The sequence below is a fragment of the Branchiostoma floridae genome, chromosome 2 (assembly GCF_000003815.2).
Source record: "Branchiostoma floridae strain S238N-H82 chromosome 2, Bfl_VNyyK, whole genome shotgun sequence".
Classification (NCBI taxonomy): domain Eukaryota; kingdom Metazoa; phylum Chordata; class Leptocardii; order Amphioxiformes; family Branchiostomatidae; genus Branchiostoma; species Branchiostoma floridae.
The window spans coordinates 1,808,700-1,828,949 of NC_049980.1; the positions used below are offsets into that span (position 1 = coordinate 1,808,700).

The window sequence follows — 20,250 nt, forward strand, 5'->3', positions numbered from 1 at the left end:
GGGCACAAATTACACAAACCCTTAGACTGTGAACTTTGTGTTGAATTTGCTGTGTCAAATAACGTCACGTCGGGAGAGACACCGGCCTACATTGAATGTCGCCCGCGAATAGAGGGCTAGTTTCTACGTTCAACCCAAAGTGTGACATGGCCAGAAAACAAGTAGTTCACAAGGAAATGGACGCTTCGTCACACGCGTCGTTAAATGAGACAAGCGCAATTTATTGGATCTTTCATGACCTTGTCGTGATTGAACAACGTAAGAAGATATTTTTATTTTAACCGTATTTTGCTTGCTATAAAAAATGAACGATAAACACATTGAGATCAGCAAGATCATATTAAAACAAATTGAATTTGTTTTCTAACCAGAATATTAGAGTGATATTCTGTGGTGCTAGGTCATCATTTCAGCATATGGATTTCTTTTATTGAAAGCAAAAGCCATTTGGTGACATGATTCATAACTTTGCTGTCAAAAGCTAGGCGGAGTTATAGAGTATGTGGCAGTGCATTATCGCTTTGATGCAAACATTAAAACCGATTCAGTGTAACTTAAGTTCACCTTTATCCGCGGGGTAACCTATATCCGTTGTTTTCAAAAATAGGCGGTTTCAAATCGCAATACTTTAGATAGCAGTTTAAAACCACCGTCCATCAACTTGATATTCCTAAATACTCTTTTTATTTTAAATCAACGGATATAGGTTGCTCTCGCCGATAAAGGTGTACTAGCGTTATATCTAAAGCAGTTTAACATCGTTCATGGCATTTAATGGCGATCGTTTGTAAGCTTGTACAATCTATTCTTATCTTAATTTTGGCGTAATTGATCAATCAGAAAAGAAGATTTTGGGCCTATTTTGATATCGAAAAGAATTGTTACATAAGGTCAATAGTCCTGTTTGTTCTTTTGGACGAACTTTGACATCTGCGAATGGTCAGGGCTTAGCTTGGGGAGGAAAGCTTTGCGGTCCGCAGTTGTCCCTCCCCGTGTAAGGTTGGGTAGGCACACCACATCACTGGTACCTCACTAGGCCTAGTGGAACACGGAGGGGTCAATAAACATGTTGGTGAATGTAACGCTAGTTCACCTTTATCCCCGGAGTAACCTATATCCGTAATATTTAAAAACAGTATATGATTTAGGCACATCAAGTCGACGGGTGGTAGTTTTAAACTGCAATGTACTGAAAATATTGAAATTTTAAACCAAAGTCCGTCAACGTGATATCCCCAAATGCCCTGCTTTTAAAAACAACGGATATAGGTTACCCAACGGATAAAGGTGAACTAGCGTTAGACATAGCCAGGAAATGGGCTTTTGGGGAAATAGTACTGCAGTTGTATGAGACAGTGCCGTCTCCAAATATAATCTAACGTTACCTGTGTTTTAACAAGTTGCCACAACAATTCATAAATAAGAACGGTAAAAATAGCTTACAAAAATACATTTGGAAGCCTAAACATCCATTTGAAGATTGTGCTAACTACGCGTGCTGCTGTTATTCTACGCGTTAAGTAAGCTAGAAGCTCTACGTAACAAAGCCTAACAAAGGTCATTTTTTGTCTGTCAAATGTGCGATATTCGTATAGGTAAGTTATGAAATTAAACATTTTTTTTGTACAAAATGATCATAGATGTGTTGTATACATGTAGGAATAAATAGATGTTACACAAAAATCAAGGGCCGAGAATCCTTCCTTATGCCGGTAATGTCTATGTACGAAACGTTACTGGCAGAACGCTCTAAACCACCTGCTGGCTTCTGCTGGTCCGGAGCTTGTCCCGGGGACTGCTGCCGACGGTCGCCCTTCCAGTTGTCCCTGGGAACTTCTTCTCCCACGGTCGCGACGGTTCCGAAATGGACGCGCTTCTGTGAGTTGGACCTCGGGGGCCGGGGCGGCGGAGGACCTCGCCTGCTGGGAGTTTTCTTGACGGGGAGGGCTGTGATGTCCTTCGGTACGTGTTTCCCTTCTCCCGACACCAAAGCGTACACGTCGTCGCGACTCTTCTCGCTAGACTTTTGGACTCCTGCGTCTGTTTTCTGTGTGGACGTCAGGATAGCGCCGGTCAACCTCTCCAGTTCTAGGGCGTCAGCTTGCTCGTGGAGGATGATTTCTTCCGGTCCCACCGGATCGTACTTATCCGGGCTGAGAGAAATGCTGCTAGTAGGGAAAGTCGTGTCTTCCTCCGAGTTTCTTACTACGTCCAACGAGGCGGACGACATGTTCTCTCCAGTGTCTGATACAGTATCTTGTCCGACTGCATCATCTTTGGCATCCACGTCTCTCTGCTCTTCATCAGAGATTTGTTCATCTTTGTTGCCATCTTCTGTGACCGTTTCGTTGTCTGTCGAAGGTTTAGAAGTTGATGGGGAGTCCTTGGACACATTGGAAGGCGGTAACAAATCTTGGTAGTCACTCGTTTCCGCACTGGTAGGCAGTAGACAGGTGTAGGCGGGATGGGAGGCCTCAAAACTGGCGGTATACTCCAGCGGAGCACAGGAGTCGCTCGAGCTCTCCCCCACACGGTGGATCAATACAGTCTCCACTTTCTGCACCCGTTTCCGACCCTGTTTGCTGGTGTATATCTGTTCCAGAAGGTTCGGGACATCTCGAGAGATGTTCAGACCCAGTGACGCTACCTTCTTCATCGGCGGGGCCCGGTATCCGACTGTAGCCGGTTGGCGCACGTTCGACGTTAACGGTTTCCGCCAGGTAGCCATCTTGGAAGAATACACGGCACTACTCTGCAGAACGCTATATTTTGGGAAGAAGTTCTAAGTCCAAGCCTTGTTTACCAAAAGGTCATAAATTCCACCGGGCACGTCAGAACAGTGGGCCGTTTTACAATCGCAACCAGGACACACCTATCTCCATAAATGCACTGAAACTTTGTCGTCCATCCGTTGAGACAAATCTGCGATCACCGTACACAGAAAACAAGTTCTCTATGATACCCTCTGTTTGACTACGTGTGCATCGCAATAGTCTCTGTTTGCCCAGTGAATACTCTGCTACAACTGCACCGTCCATGCATTCTTTCGTAACCGAGTGCCACAAAAGAGGGCCGGCACCCAAATGTCAATAAAGTGTATTTCGTTGACTAAAAAGGTTGGTCGCAGCCTGGATACAAGAGTGTATGTAAGAAAAGCCTAAACATACATGCCATGGCACGCTACTTGCTAAAGTCCACTTCTAGGACGTTTGTTGCCTGTCTGGTACCCTCGAACCCAGCAATATTGAATTGGGACAAATAACACTCATGTTGTATGTAAACCCTGGTCAAGATGGAAAAAAATGGGGTTTGGGGGCTAAAAGATCGAATAATGCTCCCGGCTTAGGACGATGTATACATTGCATATATTTCCCTTCTGGAAGACTAAGCACACACATTAATAGGTCTGAAGTAGAAAACAATATCAATTGAAACTGCATCTTTTATTATTATATGATAATTATGTGTACATTTCTTGAAGAAGCCTTAACTGACGTATTCACGACATCACGAAAATGTGACAAATTTTGTATCCTTAAAATTTCTCGAACAGTTGTTAAAAGCAACCTTACCTGAATCACCCTGTTCCGTCAATACTATAAAACCCTACATCACCCCATAAAACATCAATAAATACGCAATCTACGGTAACGCAAATATTGTCCACTCGTCTTGTTGAAAATACAATATTCAGTGATACAGGCTAAACAATCTCAGACGTACGCTAGTTACAAATAAATCGATATAAAGTAGGTTACCATTAACGAACGTCAAACACATCAATAAATGCCAATGACACAGGAAGTTCCGTGTATGTTAGCGGCTTGTTTGGACCGTCTGTGGTATGGTGTAAACATGTGTGAGGGATGTTTGCCTTGTCTATGCGTGGTGCATGTGTGTGTAACACTGTGTGCAGTTTGCATTAGGACAAACAGGTGCAGGGAAAGTGGGATTTTCTCACAAACTTTGTCACAGAGCAGGTAGTTGTGCTACATCTGCGTTCCACTCCAGAAGGGAGTCTAATTTACCGACAGATAATGTATCAATTGATATATAATCAGCCGACCTTTTTATGGAATTCCACTTGTGGTGAATTGCGCGAGGTGGGTTTTGTAAAACAATATGACACTCACTAAACCAATGTAGACCCTACCCAATGATGGACGTATTTATAAGCACACCAAAAATTCCAATTGCTCATAAGATATCGAAGAACACATGATGATTAAGACGAGTTTCTCTTATCGCCCAGAAAATTTGTTTTGTAACTTAACTTTAGTAAGGCGTTATCACATTGTATTCAACCATATGCATAGGCTGAGATAAATTGATCTAATGAGAGAGTAATTAGGGAGTTTATTGTAATACTGAATACTCTCTCGCATGCGTGGGGCTAATGGGTACTTTTGATATCGTATAATGTGAAGTAGTATGCATTTAGTACTTCCTAGAATTGATATCTCTATCTGAAAATACCAAGGATTGATATCTATCGGAAAATAAAACTCAATTCTGGAGTGGAATACCCCTTTTGACACTGTACTACGAATCTGCGATGAAGTTCTTTTGACCTAATATCATTAAAACCGTTTTTGCTCAGTTTGAGGGTGATTTCTGCCGGTCCGGTATGGGTGGTGGTGGGCCCGCCGGTCGGGACGTCATTGTCTTAACGATGTTCCGCTGTCCTCCGCTAGAGGTCTTCAGTGACACCCACCCACTATCGTCCTGTGTTCTACCACCTGGACTCGTGTTGTTCTTGAGGTCTAGGTTTTGTAGACCTTCAGTGGTAGCCAGTGGGATGGGAGGGGCGGGTCGGCGGGGTTTGCTGGCTGTCTGGGGTAGTGGGGACGGGATGACAGTCACATCACTTCGTGCGGAAGTAGGCAACTCAACAGCATCTTCCCCGAACTTTTCCCACGCGGCGTCCGGATTTAAGAGACTAGTTTTCTTCGTAGGGGATTTCTCTCCAACAAAGCTCAACGAGACCTCTTCCACCGCCCTTTCGTCCTGAGCTTCTTTACTCCCAGTCTCTTGCCCTGTGACTGTTTGTAAGGAGTCGATAGCCTCCATCGCTTCTTTGTAGACATTTACGGCGTCGTCTGCGGCAGCGCTGTGTGCATCCGCTTTGGTGCGGCCAGCTTTCCTTTTCATCAGAGATGGCAACTTCAGTTTTTGGGAGAAGCTGGATTTCCTTGAGTTGAGGAAACTTGCCTGGGTAGTCGCAAGCTGGCTGGTTTGATGTCCATGCAGAACGTCTTCGTTAGATGGAGTGCTGGTCTGGTCAGAGGAGTACATGTCAGGTTTGAACGTGCTGTACGCAGCCGGCGACACGTTTCCATCCGTGTTCACTGTTTCTTCCATCGGGGCGGATTTCCCTGTCGGAGTGGTGCTCGCCGCGACGCTCACAATCTTATCCGCTTCCGAGTTTCTCGGCAGGACGTTGTTCTGCGTGTGTAACCTGATCAAAAGTTCCGCGTATTCACGGGAAGATGTGTCTGCGAGACAAAACCGCAAGAGGGCGCTTGTAGACAGTTCCATTGCCGCCCTGACCTTGTCCCCTTTAATCAAAGACGCCAGAACTACGCTTTCTTTGTAAGCATCGAGGAGTCGAAAGAATGGCGTCGACTGGAAGTCACCTCTGGGTATTTCCCCGCTAAGCAACTTCACGTCAATCGGTAGCTTCGTCTTTTCGACGATATCTTTAACTTGAAGTTGAGAATGTTCGCTTGATGTTGGTCGGACGGATGTAAAAGTCGACCTGTGTTTCGCTGGTAAATACAGCACCTCTCCCAACTGATTGCTACACACTAGATACTCGTAAACCTCCTCTTTTCCGTCAATCTTCGATCGTTCCTTTTTCCTCAGCAGGGTCCTCTTCCATTCCTTCGCGCTGCCGAAACTAGCGAGGCGGCCCATGCCCTTGTGCCCGGCCAGGCGGACTGCCTTCCCCTCGGGCAGGAGAATGTCTCCCCTCCGACACGCGTGTTTCCTATCACTGTACATCCCGAGGTTGTGAGCGACAGATTTCGGTACCCTCTCCTTGTCGCTCAAGACGACGTCCTCCTCCACCAAAACTTTGAAGACTCGCGAAGGGTCGTCTTCCACCGCTTTCAAGATCTCTTGCACGCTGTCGAAGACCCTACCCTCGCCGTACATGACTTCGAAAGTCCCGGGATAACTGTAACCAATGTTAAACATGGGACCCACCAGTCTCCCGCCCTGACGGTCCATACACTGTGCCAGAACCTTATGACTGGAGTAGGAGGAGTGCAGTAAGAGCACATCGCCTTGTTGGAGCGGGATGTCTGGGTCCGGCTGTCTCACCATAGCTAACAGCGGCAGGGCATGGTTATCGAGAACCTGGGATATGTTGTAGTCTGTTTCCCAGCGCCACTGTAAGCCTGACACCAGGCTGCCACTTTGTAGATCCGAACTGGCCATGGTTATATTACTATAGTATCTACCAAACTAATATTTATGTAATAAAAGTTAAGAGTAATTATGACAGTGACCGTGCGAGTGTTCCTTTCCTATGCCTGTTTATCTTCAGTAACGATACCCACGGTAGAGGCTGAGCCCTCGAGTTCCTTTCTTGTGACCTCTCCGGCGGCCTTGTCGTCTCGCGACGCCCGCACACCTTTAACAACACGATGTTTCAGAGAGTCCACAGGAAATCTACCAGCTACGACCCTTACCTGCGGCAAACCGTCACTACTTGGTTCTCCATGTTGTGCTCTGTTCATTTCGCGGTGACACGACGGTATAATATTGCTGTCATATGTTTTGGCATGTCGTACTTACAGTTCTACATTTCCCGTATAGTAAGGACGTCGCAAATCTCTCTCTTCTAGTGTGACCTCTTCGACCTCAAACTGCTGAGATTTGACCTTGAGGGGTGAATGGGGAGGGGGGGAACAAACAGACTTCGACTTAGATGCCGCTTATCTGACGCACCATCTTTCGCATGACTTGATATTGGTTTTGTCCCACAAATATGATATGGATCATCCCTTCCAGACGAACGTGATGTTGATTTCTTCTTCTTCTCGCGTAACGAGTCGCTTTGTAAAACTACCGAGCGATACTTGGCAATCCTGCGCTGCACTTTGAACTACAGCGCGTCCAGAACAAGTCCTTGGTCCAGAACAACAGTGGTGCCCTCCTTGCCGTACCACAGTCAATACCGGCAGGAAAATCCAGCCACGAAAAAAATGCTGCAACGTCTCGACAACTGTTAAATATAGATGTTTGGAAGGTCCAAATGTCCAGAGTTTTGACTGAAAAAAGCCAGCCAACAAGCAAGCAAATTCAATTCTGACTTCGTGGCATGTCGGCTGTAGTAGACACACCCAGGGTAAAGCTGTGTAATTTACAGGGCTGGGTGCACGCAATTATATTCACAACGACACACCTTACTTACTTCACAAAGCTTTGTCCCTGGTAACGTTAAAAACCTCACGTGGACTAGTACCGGCGACTTTGAAGTTGCGATTGTGGTGCAAACGCTACCATTAAATTCTGCCTTTGCTAGGCGAATGAAAAAAACAACAACACAATTTACCACTGCACTATTACACGACAGAACGTTTCGCTCAAGCACGAGTAATCTAAAAATGAACATCTCCAAACAGATGTTAGGGGTACTTATGTTGTTCATATACTGTCCTATTCCAATATTCGCTGACAAAGCATGATCTATATATATATCCAAGTATTTGTCTGTTTACATGATGTTGAATACGTATGTCTTTATCCTTTGATGGCTACCCTAGCCTTGTAATGATGTGAACAGTCAAGTTTATCCAATAATTGACTTTAAAACTATTGACGAAAATTTCACCATGTTTATTTTGACTCGGAGAAAATGGCACAACAGATGTCCGAAGAGAAGATAATAGTAATACCTCTCCTATGATATTATAAGCAATTCATGAAATCGACAAATCATGAAATAAAAGGCGTTAAAATGTGAAGCAAAGGCATAGGTTTGTGGTAGGCATGCTGACGGTAACTTAAAATCACGATCAAATTTCATTAGCACTTCAATAAGCTTTGTATTCGACGAGTAAGTAGCGTTATCAAAATTGTAATCATTTTTCATCCCCCTTGACACTCATATTAATAAAAGGCGAAGTCAAAATAAAATCCTAAATAACATTTGTTTTCTTCGAATGACAGATGACGAAGTGGTGACCTTTTGTAATGGCACGTTTATCACAGATGACCGGAGATATTGAGCTACTGACTGTGGTTCGACAGGAAAAGTCAGTTTGTAGTTTGAACTCCGAACCTTGACCTGTATACATGGCCCATACAGAACCTCTACCGCAAAACATAACAACCGTACAGAGAAATCTGAGCACGAAAGAAAGGCAAACATTGAAATTTAAATCACAGATCTATTTTGTATAATGTGATATGTACAATGAAGGTCATTTAGCTACATTATCAGTACTTTTATCTTTATTACTTCTAGATATTAAGCTTTTCAAAACAATGAAAGTACACAAAAGGTATAAAGATCACAAAAATCGCAATTAAATATCGTCTTCTGTTGTTACAACTGTTGGGATTTAAGAAAATACCATATTTTTCTTTTTCTTTTCTTTGCTGAACTAGATGAGGTACATAATAGATAAGATGGGCAATTGTCATGTCTTTAATAGTTTGACATGTCCTTGATATAAGATCAAAAACAATAATTGATCTATATTTTCTTCACATAAGTAAATGCTTACATTCATGCTTACAAATACACTAATTCATATATAAAATTCTTTCCATATATTAATATATTGATGTCTTTGTCAAAGGATATTGATGTATAGACTTCTTGTGTATAGTACTATCTATCTAAAATTTAGTTTGTCATTTGTAAAATATCACTACAAATTGAAAGAGCAATGTTAAAGTGATATATATGGATGAACATACGTATATGGCTGTATTGTGTATTGATGTACATTAATGTCCTTGTGTCAAGTGCTGTCCACCCATCTTGTAATTGGTGAAATACAATGTAATAACAATCATTTTACAAGAAAATTCCATGTCAAACGTTCACGTGTGAAGTGGACTCAACCGAACCACCTGTCACACCTGGTATTTCTCAAACTATGAAAAACTTTGTAATCCTGATCTAAAACTTACACACACCTGGCCCTCATCTACAGCAGGTTTCCCATAGTGTCTCTTTCTACATCGTAACAATTCACAAAGCGCCAACAAAGTCAAGGTTCGTGTTTGGATAAAAGAGAGTAATGTGAAATGTAACTTACAAATGTACAGTGAAGAAATGGACCTGATACTATGCAAAGTGCATGTTCTTAAGGCTAAGGTAAAATATAAACAGTCAAGGCTCACTTTAAGAGAATAATATAGTTTCTCAAGGTATCATGCCCCATGTAACGTGGTTAGTGTCAGTTTGGTGGCTCTGTTTCTTCTGGGATAGACTTCTCCCCCTTTCTCCTCAGAGATCTGTTCCTCCATTTCCCGATCAGGTTGATGCTGTCCATGGACGGAAACGACGACCCGCCGAGGTTAGGCCGAAAACTGCCGAGCCTTTTCCGTGTCACGCTCCCGTCGTTAGGGGTGGCCGTGGCTCGCTTCAAGAAGTCTCTGTTCTTCGGGTCGTCCGGATCGGCGGGCGCGAACTTCACCCCACAATCCACGCCAAACTCTACGGAAGAGAAACCCCCGTCTTCTTCTAGAATAGACGCCACGACAAGCTTCTTCTCGTACGACGTCAGCAGTTTGACGAGTCCCGTGAAGTGTTCGTCCTCCATGAACGCCTCCCCGTCGACGTACAGCACGTCCGCCGGCAAGTCTATGTCAGCGTCATCCACGATATCCTTCAGGGTGAACGTGGGGCCGCTCGTGTTGCGTAGAGCTACGGTCGAGAATCTGCCACTACAATAAGACGGGATACACATAATTTCACCGTCTTGGTTCATACAGATCACGTACGCCGGCAGCGGTTTACCTTTCTTCTTACTTTTCTTGGATCCTTTCTTCTGCTGACCGCCTGCGTCGCCGTTCAGTGGGTTGTCTTCTCCTTGTGGTTCGCCATTTGTGGGGTTGAGAATCCCCCTCATGGAAAGTAGATCCCCCCTTCTGACGAGAGTTTTTGGGAACTTCCCCTTGAGTCCGGACTCTCCAAGCTCGCTGATCATCATCTGTTGTACAGAGTCTGGCAGGCGCTGTTTCTTCCATTTCATGTCTTCTTCCACCGTGAAGGTGCCAGAGAATGGCTGCGAGTCGACCACTTCCTGCACCGTTTGGAACGACTGCGGCGCCAGCAGCCGGAACGTTCCCGTGTACGACGCCGGGATACTGACCAGCGGACCGATAGTCTTCCCAGTCTCCCGCTCCAAGCTCTGCGCAAGAACCTTCTCTTCCGAGAAGGAGGAATTCACCAGGAGGACGAGGTCTTTGCTAAGCTGAGAACGACGGTCGGATTGAGTGACCTTGACCAAAGTGGGGAGGCTGCATCTCTCAAGAATTTCCTCAGGAGTGAGGGAGTCTTCCAGCCACTTCAAGTCCTCCACTTGTTTCTTGATACATAACGTCACGTTGCCCATCTTTGCCGCCAAATTCTGTGCAACCAAAAAGGATAGAACAAGAGATTTTAGTACGACAGACAAGCACATTGACAAGCCACCATTTTGGTATACTCAGTGACCTATGATATAGTCTGTATTCAGACTAGCCCAACCCTCGGGCAACAGAGGGGAGGCCTACCTTTCAGTCATACACAAAAGGTTTAAATGACTGCAGCTTTTATATAGTAGCACACATTATCCCCCAAAATATGAACGCTAGCTTCGTACACACAGCGGCAGTGTATACGTTAGACCGTATGGCACAGTTTAACACCATATTCATGTAATCTGCCAAAAGCCTTGTCAAACTTCAATAGAGATACGTGAGACACGAGACTCAATATTGAAAATATAACGATAAGAGTTTCATTATGGTGTTCTTTATGGCTATTTTAGGCATGTATTTACCACTGGTTGTGTATTGGATCATTAGATTATCACTGATAAAGTAATAACTATGGAAAAAAGGATTGGGTTCATAAAGAGGTCTGTCCATTGAGCGGTAACTTATATGTTCGTGTTTTTGCCAGATCAAATGTAGCTTGGGTATTTTGTTGCAGGCATATCACCAACGAATTATATGGCGATACAGGTGGACTGTTTGACTATCAGTCCAATGTGTCGTTTTAATCAAATATTGCAATCAGTACTCACATTTTACTGTGGGAAAACCATCAGCTGGCGAAGCTGGACTTCGTAGCGGTTATATGAGTTTTCTGGCCAAGGAATGTGGGTGCCTCCTTCGTTTTCCCACACGTCGACCTGTTAGATGCATGTAGGTTGATGGAAGTCCACGTGCGTTTGAACACGACGAGTTATGCTGAGCCAAGCTAGCTAGTTTAAAGCTACTTAGAACGCACGGTCGTCACAAGTCAGGACGGATGCGTCACTCATTTGAGGCACTTGGTTGAGCTGCGAGCCGCCAAACTACACAGTCTCCACCTTTAGTGAGTAGTTTGTAGCCGGACAGTGGTGAATCTTTCGTTCTCACTGGCCTGTAAAGTTTACAGCAGCGTTTGAAGCCAAGAACAGAGAAACTTGATGTCTAAACTTCAACCTAAAGCTGACTATATCTAGCTAGATCCACGATATTGGAATCAATGGCGCTGTCACGGCGACATAGCTAAGTTCATGACCCGCGAGCTCGATGCAGTCCCGAGTCGCACTCCCTTCCGATGCGGTTGGACGACACTTCAGACCGCAGCTTCCCTTTGGCAGATCACCAATTCTTCAAATCCCTCAAACATGGACCTTATTGTCTGCAAAATCACGGCTCAATGCCGGTCTTGAGTCAGTAGAACATAATATCAGCCGTCTCATGACAGATAACGTTGTCTCTACAAGAGAATTCACAGAAAGAAGTAAGAAAACGGAAAAGGTGTGCGCGCCACAGAGAACGTGTCCTCAGGAAGCTGCCCCCGCCATTGTCGTCTGTTCTCTGCAGGCCGCTCGAAGACGTGGAAGCCTGCGGATATATGATAAGCATTTCAAGAGGGTCAAAGGTCCTCGCAATTACTCTCGCAGTATGAGCACAGAAAGACCCTGTTCACACTCTGTCGCTTGATCATCCACGAATGAATCCAGAAAACGGTTCCAACGAGACACGAAATATCCTTTTATCATGTGTGTAGGAAAATCTGACAATACATTATCTAACTATTCAGAAGTTTAAAGAAGCTGCAAGGTTATCTGACTTCTGATAGCATCAAATCCTTGGGTCATATCCCGACGTTGAAAGACCTGCTTCGTCATTTTGCCGTTGGCGCAGAGCAGACTACTCAAGACAAGCGAACACCTAAGGACAAGAGGGTGCCATGAATTAAGGCTGTGCAAGGATGGCACTGATTATTCATACCTCAATGGTCTTGGACTTGTTGCGCTTTCACCATAAACAGTTTACATATCAATCATTTTAATCCAGTCGAAACGGAAAAAAACCTATGTTGGCTTATCACATTTTGATATTTTATGAGTTGTAAAGTTTTGAAAGTTGCTTTTAGATATGATATGTACCCCAACGACACTGCTATGCCATCTCGACAAGTCAAGTGAAGTCCCATGTTTTGTCTATTTACACAAACCGTAGAATGGCCGTGTAGAGTAACTGCAGTGTATCCGGCTCAGAACCTAGTGGTCTTGGGTTCATGCCATGCTTCCCATTTTGTGCTCTTGGGAAAGGCACTTTGCACGACTTTCCTCACTGAACCCAGGTGAAAAATGGGTACCTGACTTTGGTTGGGGAGGTAAAGGCGGTGCGAGGAGACGGGATGGGCTCTGCCTTCCAATACCGTGCCCTAGACACAGTAGATAACAACCCACTGTCCCTACGGCCTCGAAAAGGGTATGAGACTACCTTTACCCTTTAGCTTTACAAACTGTTGCCTGTTAACGGTAGATTTAACCGGTGTGGTGACAGACACGAGTGGCCTAACACGCGACCGGGAGGTGGTCATCCCCAATTTGGCCCTCAGGGTTAACGTGCTCTTACGGTGTGAGGTCAACGAGTTCAAAGATATTTGCACAACCTTTTTTTTTGATATATCGGAAAATATACGGCACTAGCTAGCACTGCTCCCAATATTGATTGATTATTCATTTTTGCGCATGTGGCTTGTACACATGTTGATGGAATTGCTGTCCCTACATTTTCACATTTTTACAAAATTTACAAATCAAAATACAATTTAACAAGTCATAAGGTATTAAAGATTGAATAAATGTGAAGATTATACATTAAACAATAATATCACCCAGTGCAGAATACCAATAACATCACAGGTAACTGCCACTTCCAGCTTCAACACTCTGTTTGTGATGAAATTAATACAAAAATTGCAAAGTCGGTTAATGATAAATGATCATGATATAGTAAGTTCATACTTGTGACAAGTGTAATTAAGTTGAAGTTGAACATTAATTATGCATAAATTATGTAAATTGCATAAGATGATCTACAACAGCTCTAAATGTTTCATGGAGGTATGAGGTTGCCGAACTCTATTTATGAACTTTAGTCATAGCCTTCACAAGTTCCCACATTGTTGTTTTTTTAATTTTATTTTTTATTGGGATCTCCATTAGTGATACTAAATGTAGTATCGCTATTCTCCCTGGAGTCGTACAATTCATAAACAATAAAAACAAAACATAAGCAGCAAATCTTGTGCAATAAGTAAACAGAAAGGTAAATCACGTGGGAGATCAGAGGTCAAATTAAAATGTCAGAAACCATTACCTAGGTTTTGTATGCAGAAGATGAATAAAAACAATGTTTGTTTGTATTGTATACCCGGTAAACCGCCTCAAGGCGTAACACACCAGGTTTGTACCGAAGAGTACAAGCTGCATATGGGGACGGATTTATTTGATCCACTCACATCGGAAAGGACACATACCCTTTTCAATAAGTGCGGTGGGTTCTTTAACATGCTCGAGGTGTTGCTTTCCATAAACACGGGACCTCCATTTAGGTCCTATCTGAGGGACGACCCTAATACTGTAAATGTAGAAACTTTTGGGGTGGTTTAATGTTCGCGGTTTTCGCGGCGGCCGCCTCACCGCGAATTTAAAACGAAATATTTTTCCATGGCAGTCAGAGACTACAGTGGATGGTGCAACGGCGAAATTAAAACCACCGCGATAAGTCCATTTTCTCGCTGCCGCGAAATTAGATATCCGCGAACTTAAATGCATTTACAGCATCCGAAGCTAAGTACTTATTTGAACCTGAGTGAAGTGAGAAAAGTTGTGTATTTCCCAAGAGCACAAGATCGGTGACATATCAGTGGACATATCAGAGTAGACAACTCGGGACCTCTGCGTTCCGGGCCAAGCGCCCTGCCGCGACGCCACGCGATTTCGAATGTTTGCCATGTTTGCTAAAAGGTAAAGAGTTGGGAAATTACTTCTTTCACGCACAAGATACATCCACATTACAATTATATATAGCTATTCATACAATTCAATAACTGAATACAGATATAAAAGTCTTGTTGGTGGTGACACCATGTATTGTTGCTTCAATTCTTGTTTATGTTATCTATTTTGAATATGTAGCCATCTTGTCTTTACCATCTTGTCTCGCCCTCTGTCGTTAAATGTGGGATCTGCAGATGATGACATCCACAAAGTTTACTTGCTGTGGCCTTATCTAAGGGCAGGATGTATTTGTTCTATTGTAGGACGGGTGGAATGTGCCAGACATTGCTGTATAATAGAGACGTCGGACAGGTTTGACACCACGATGACCTCAGGATTTTGTCGGTGGCCTCGTCTCGGTCAAAACAACTGTAGCGTTCTAGACCTAGGGCTCCTGCCTGACATTTCTTGCCTAACAGAACATAGTTACAGGGCTGTAGACTAGGACTAAATCTGTCTTCTGTGTTGACGACAAACTTGGCGTCGTGAGAGAGCTAGAGTTGCGGTAACATGGGGAACAACCAGGCCGCGAGGATTCGGCAGCGGGCCGAGAAGTTGGAATGGACGGACGAGATTCTCTCTCCTGGCGAAGTACTGAACGACTACGACCTGCCCGTGTTCGTAACAGTCGCCAGGGAGGACCCTCAAGCAGACCTGGCTAAAGACGATATCTATCTGTTGCGGTCGTCTTATTCAGAGCGTGACGTGTTCGCCAGAAAAGTCCACAGGACGAGCGGTCGTCTGTATGGTCCCCTCTTGACGATTCCCCTCAAACACCCGGCAAAGTTTGTCATTTTTAAGAAAGTGTTTTACAACGGCGTGAGTGAGTTACTGCGGGCGAACCCTTTCCCGGAGAGCTTCAGAGTAGAAGAGAATGTGACGTGGAGAGAGTCGGGGAAATCTCAGGAAGCTTTCGAGTTGTTGGGACTACTGAGTATGAAAATGTCCCAGAACCAGAGTAAAGATGGCGGCCATGTTTATGCCAAGGACATGAGTAAAATGAAGCCGAAGGTCATCAACATGTCTCCCGTGGTGGGCGACTGTCTTACAGTCATAGACAAGACGGAACCAATCCAAGACTCTGAGGAAGTAGTCTTAGATATGAGCCAAGGTGGGGGTAAGAAGAAGACGTCGACGTTGAAAAGAATTAAAAGTTCATTTAAGGGCAAAAAGGAATCGAGGAAAACTAAGACAGTCGCTCAGCCCATGGGCTACTTGGTTTGTGCTAACCAGACTGGAGGTTTGGTATGCCTACACACGGACTGTACGGGCAGGTTCTCGGCCTACCTTCCAGAACAATACACCATGGAGGAACTACTGGAAAACTTCAAGCTACCAGGAGACGTCGAGGTGGTGGGAGGGAAGCTTCCAGACGATCACCCAAACTTCGGAGGGCGTTTGAGACTCTTGAGTTTTTGTACAGAGACTTTTCTTGTTGTTAACGGCCTGCCAAAGCAGGGGGAGGTTACAGGAGCTGGCGTCCAAGCCGCGGTGGTGACGGAACTGTCTATAGATAGTGATGTACGGTTCACACCTGCAAGAAAATCGTCGCCACAAAACGTAGAACTGCTGAAGCTACTGCAGGGGCACCTTCAGCGCGTTAGGCCGTGCTCGGAAGGGTGCGTGGCGGCGGTCAGTGCCGGGGCGGCGACGGACGCGATGAGGGCCGAGTGGGCGGAATCCCAGGCCCGTGCAAGAGCAGCAGCTCTCTCAGCTGCACGGAGGACGACGCCTGCCATGACGAGACAGGCCACTCAGCCTCCACCCGGCAAGCAACCCTCGTGGTGGCGCCGACTCTACAACTCCAGTCGGCGGAGATCTTCCCAGTTGACCGAGACGCCAACGGTGACCCCTCCCGGCACAAGGACCACCGGAAACGTACAGAGAACAGCAGGCTACGGGCCAAGACCACTGGACATTATAGAAGAAGCCTCGGACACAGAGAACTCGGACACAGAGAACTCAGACACAGACAATTCCAGTCTAGGTCTCGAACCCGAAGAGCAAGATAGGGTTATGAACGCTAAGAAAGGCGGCTTGATTCCTAACGGAGGATTGGTCTCAAAAGGTGAGGTTCTAACGACAACTACTGTAAGTTCTGTACCGCTTGATAACATGCACATCAGAAATTCAGCAAGAGACGATATTCCAAAGAAAGACGAGTCTTTCACGTTTTTAAAAACAAGGGAACAGATACAAGAACAGTTACCGAAAGAGGAAGATTCCGACGACTCGGACGAATCTGTGAAGTTCTCTCAGGCGTGTTACGTTTATAAGTAGAAGTATATGTTGATTGTGCTTAAAAGCTGCGATCATATTGTTTTCATTGTTTCGAAAAAAGTGCCAGGCATTGTTCCTTAAGACCGATGTTAACAATAATAATAATAATGAATAACACCAAAACAAATAGTACATGTACAAGGGGGCGTGGCTCTTTCGGCCCTGGAGCGGAATTATAGGAATGGATTGTTGTCTTTGCTGTTTGTAACATGGATTTTGCTCGAAGTACTTCTTCACAAACTAACATGTAGTCAAAACCTCAACAGCAATACCTTAACAGTACTGTAACTAACAATAACAGTAACTAGCACCTGTCACAATTTTATCTTGTATTGTCTAGATGACAATAGTGAAGTGATCGCAAAATGACAAAACGTGAAGTTTGTGTGACAATATTTTGAATACGTTGCAAGATCTAAATGCATGATTGGGAACAGAACAAAACGCACAAAACGTAAAGACACCATGCTCTATCTTCGCCTCTAGTGGAAGGCCGTATGAGCAAAACTACAGCGGTATGTACAACATTTGAATGTGTCCTATAGTTGATAACTGTTGATTAGATGTACATGTATTTCTAAACTTTATCTATTCTTGATCCAGCTCTGTCCAAAATGGGTCGCCGCTGAGAGTCTAGCATGTTTGAAAGGGTGTATGGCAGCAGAGAGCACCACAGCGGCGGCGCAACATGAACACATATAGAACACAGTTTGTCTATATGACATAAGTTAAGGTTATATGACCAGTGTTGCTTTTAGTTTAGGAACAGTTCAGGAAAAACAGAGGGGAATGTTTTTGTGTAAAGTTATTTTTTTTCATATCAATGTAACGTTATAATTTTGTCCTGCAAAGTTCTTATCATGGTTTTGTTATACATTCTTAGGGCCATCTTCTTTCTTGTGTGAACTGTTATTGCATTTGGTATCCTTATGTATACCGTTGTTTTGTAAATGGCATCTCATAGTTTTCCACATTGCGTATATTGTGCAGGAGCGCCACCTTCCAAAATACATTTAAATGACATTGCACAGAACTTATTTCATATCATTCCAACATATACATGTACATTACCTGAAGATAGAAAATATACTATGTATACCTGTTAACTCTCTTTAAATCACTTAAGATTCATCTTTGTTTTCTCATGTGGCAGTATCATATTATAGCACCAAGTGGAATTATGAAAGTTGATGTTACCAAAAAAAGTAAATATGAGTTTATGGACTTTATGCAGAATTTGAAATAAACATAATGTTAACAACCCCTCTCAGAAACATGGTCCAAAATGTGCTTCTATGTTTTAATGGCTTTAACGCTAGTTCACCCTTATCCGCAGGGTAACCTATATTCGTTGTGTTTACCAACATGGTATTAAGTGATATCAACTGGACGGACGGTGGTTTAAAGTATTTAAAATATGTATGTTCAAAATATTGTAGTTTGAAACTCTCGTCCGTCGACTTAATCAACATCCCTAAATACCCATTTCTGACCGCAACGGATATAGGTTACCCCGCGGATAAAGGTGAACTAGCGTTACATGTAACATCAACTGTCATAACTCCACCAGATGCCATAATACTGTCACATATGAACGTGATTCAAAGAGATGTACCAACATGCATCAGTATACCAATATAATTTTGAGGTAACATTACATGTACTAGTATATACTGTAAATGCAGAAATGTTCGCGGTGGATTAATGTTCGCGGTTTTCGCGGTGACCACTTCACCGCGAACTTAAATCCACCGCGAACATTTTTCTATAATGGTATTAGACTGAAGTCTACGGTGTTACTGCGAACTTAAATCCACCGCGAAAAGTCATTTTTCCCGTTACCGCGAAATTAAATCCCCGCGAACTTAAATGCATTTACAGTACACTACAGAATATAGATATTTTGGAGTTCATAACAATTTTGAGAAGGCCACTATATAACAATTTTTTTAATGTGGCAGTTTTATGGCACCTGGTGGAATTATAATAGTTGATGTTATATATTAGGCTACTGCATTTCCAGTCAACATTGGGCTTTGGACAGACACCTAGAAGTAAGGAGTTTTGAGAAACTTTGTGTCGCAGTTGAGATGTCATCAGAAATCCTCAGGCCCACCAGAGACTTTGCCTAGAGCTACAAGAAGGGCTGAACTAGACTATAAATCAATAATACCTCTTATCAGTCTCCTACACTGGTAATCATTTATACAGGTCCCTGATATTTAGTGGCGAAGACTAGAGTCCATTCCAAGACACCATGAGGGTTTCTAGGCGATATTTATAATTAGTCTGAATTACTTTGAATATGTGAGCCACAATAATTAAATTATTCTAAAAAGATTGACTGTGAAAGTACTCATATATTTCAATTCCTTTGAATATTTTAGAAACATTTTGAAAGTAACTGTAAAAAATATCTTTATTTAGAATAATTGTGAAACCTCTGTGTGATTATTTCACATTTACAAATATTTACAAAAAATGGTAAACCTGGCCAAATGGTTAAATTAGTTTATTGCCCCCATAAAAGTAAGCCCTATTGTTGTGTCTGTATATTTTTAGATTTCACTGCTGGGCACTGGTGGATCCTTTGTGGAGGGCCATTGTTGCATGGCACCCAACCATACTTTGCAAGAATGTGTGAATTGCTATCTTCCCAGCCCACTGAACCATTTACAAAAAATGGTAGAAAATAGTAAATAATGGTAGAATGCTGTTATCATTATTTAGGAACCATTAGAAGTATCCAATTCCACACGATGAATATTTCCAAAGTTTTACAGGACCAGGGAAATATTTATAAAGTTGAAACAGTGTTACAAATATTTCTGAAGTATCAAATGTGTCTTGGAATGGATAGAGAGAGAGTCTGCATGCTCTTTTCTGTAAGGCGTAGCAGCCTATTTTTATTTCCCAGACCATCTCATCTACGTAATTCGTAGCGAGGCGAATGTACAAATTTAGCAAAATTGTCTTCCTTGATTTAGCGTAATACGTTGGGTTTCTTCTGAATTCAGTGTAAATCGTTGTTGGGATCCCCCCCCCCCCATGCAGACCCTCTAGAGAGAGAGAGAGAGAACAGCTAACATGTAAATGTTCCAACATTGCACTTTGAACGCATACTTTGGACCGTCAACAAATAAAAGTTATCAATAGTTGAACTAGTGGTGCGTACCTAAAGCCCGGACTTGGAATTGGACCTTAAAATGTTTAGGTCCAAGTCCTTGCAAAAAGCAATCTGTCACTTATATTCCCTTTTTTTGTTCTAAACCATCTAAAACCTCCCATAGATAGTGAAATTTGCAATGGAAAAAGACAAAAAACAGTTCGTGTTTACACTGGTTGTCTATCATTTTCATGTATTTTTCACATCGCATATTAATTCATGCTAACATGCAATTTTATATGCACCGCCCCCCTCCCCCTAAAAAAAAAGCACATAATATGCGAT

General features: G+C 43.4%; 3 protein-coding genes across 3 annotated transcripts; 1 reads left to right on the forward strand and 2 right to left on the reverse strand.

Annotated features, from left to right (window-relative positions):
• Positions 1-407: 407 nt before the first annotated feature.
• Positions 408-4,914, reverse strand: LOC118410173. Its single transcript, XM_035811711.1, has 2 exons — positions 1,759-4,914; positions 408-1,038 (listed from the first exon to the last, which is right to left on the reverse strand). The coding sequence occupies exons 1-2, from the start codon at positions 2,726-2,728 to the stop codon at positions 1,019-1,021; spliced, it is 990 nt and encodes a 329-aa protein (XP_035667604.1). The 5' UTR covers positions 2,729-4,914; the 3' UTR covers positions 408-1,018.
• Positions 4,915-7,829: 2,915 nt separating this feature from the next.
• On the reverse strand, positions 7,830-12,260 carry LOC118410282 (GRB2-associated and regulator of MAPK protein-like). The gene is made up of 2 exons (XM_035811841.1): positions 11,256-12,260; positions 7,830-10,595 (listed from the first exon to the last, which is right to left on the reverse strand). Exon 2 carries the CDS (start codon positions 10,578-10,580, stop codon positions 9,420-9,422), a length of 1,161 nt encoding a protein of 386 aa, XP_035667734.1. The 5' UTR covers positions 10,581-10,595; positions 11,256-12,260; the 3' UTR covers positions 7,830-9,419.
• Positions 12,261-14,777: 2,517 nt separating this feature from the next.
• On the forward strand, positions 14,778-18,188 carry LOC118432034. Its single transcript, XM_035843537.1, has 2 exons — positions 14,778-16,587; positions 17,403-18,188. Exons 1-2 carry the CDS (start codon positions 15,030-15,032, stop codon positions 17,426-17,428), a joined length of 1,584 nt encoding a protein of 527 aa, XP_035699430.1. The 5' UTR covers positions 14,778-15,029; the 3' UTR covers positions 17,429-18,188.
• Positions 18,189-20,250: the final 2,062 nt, after the last annotated feature.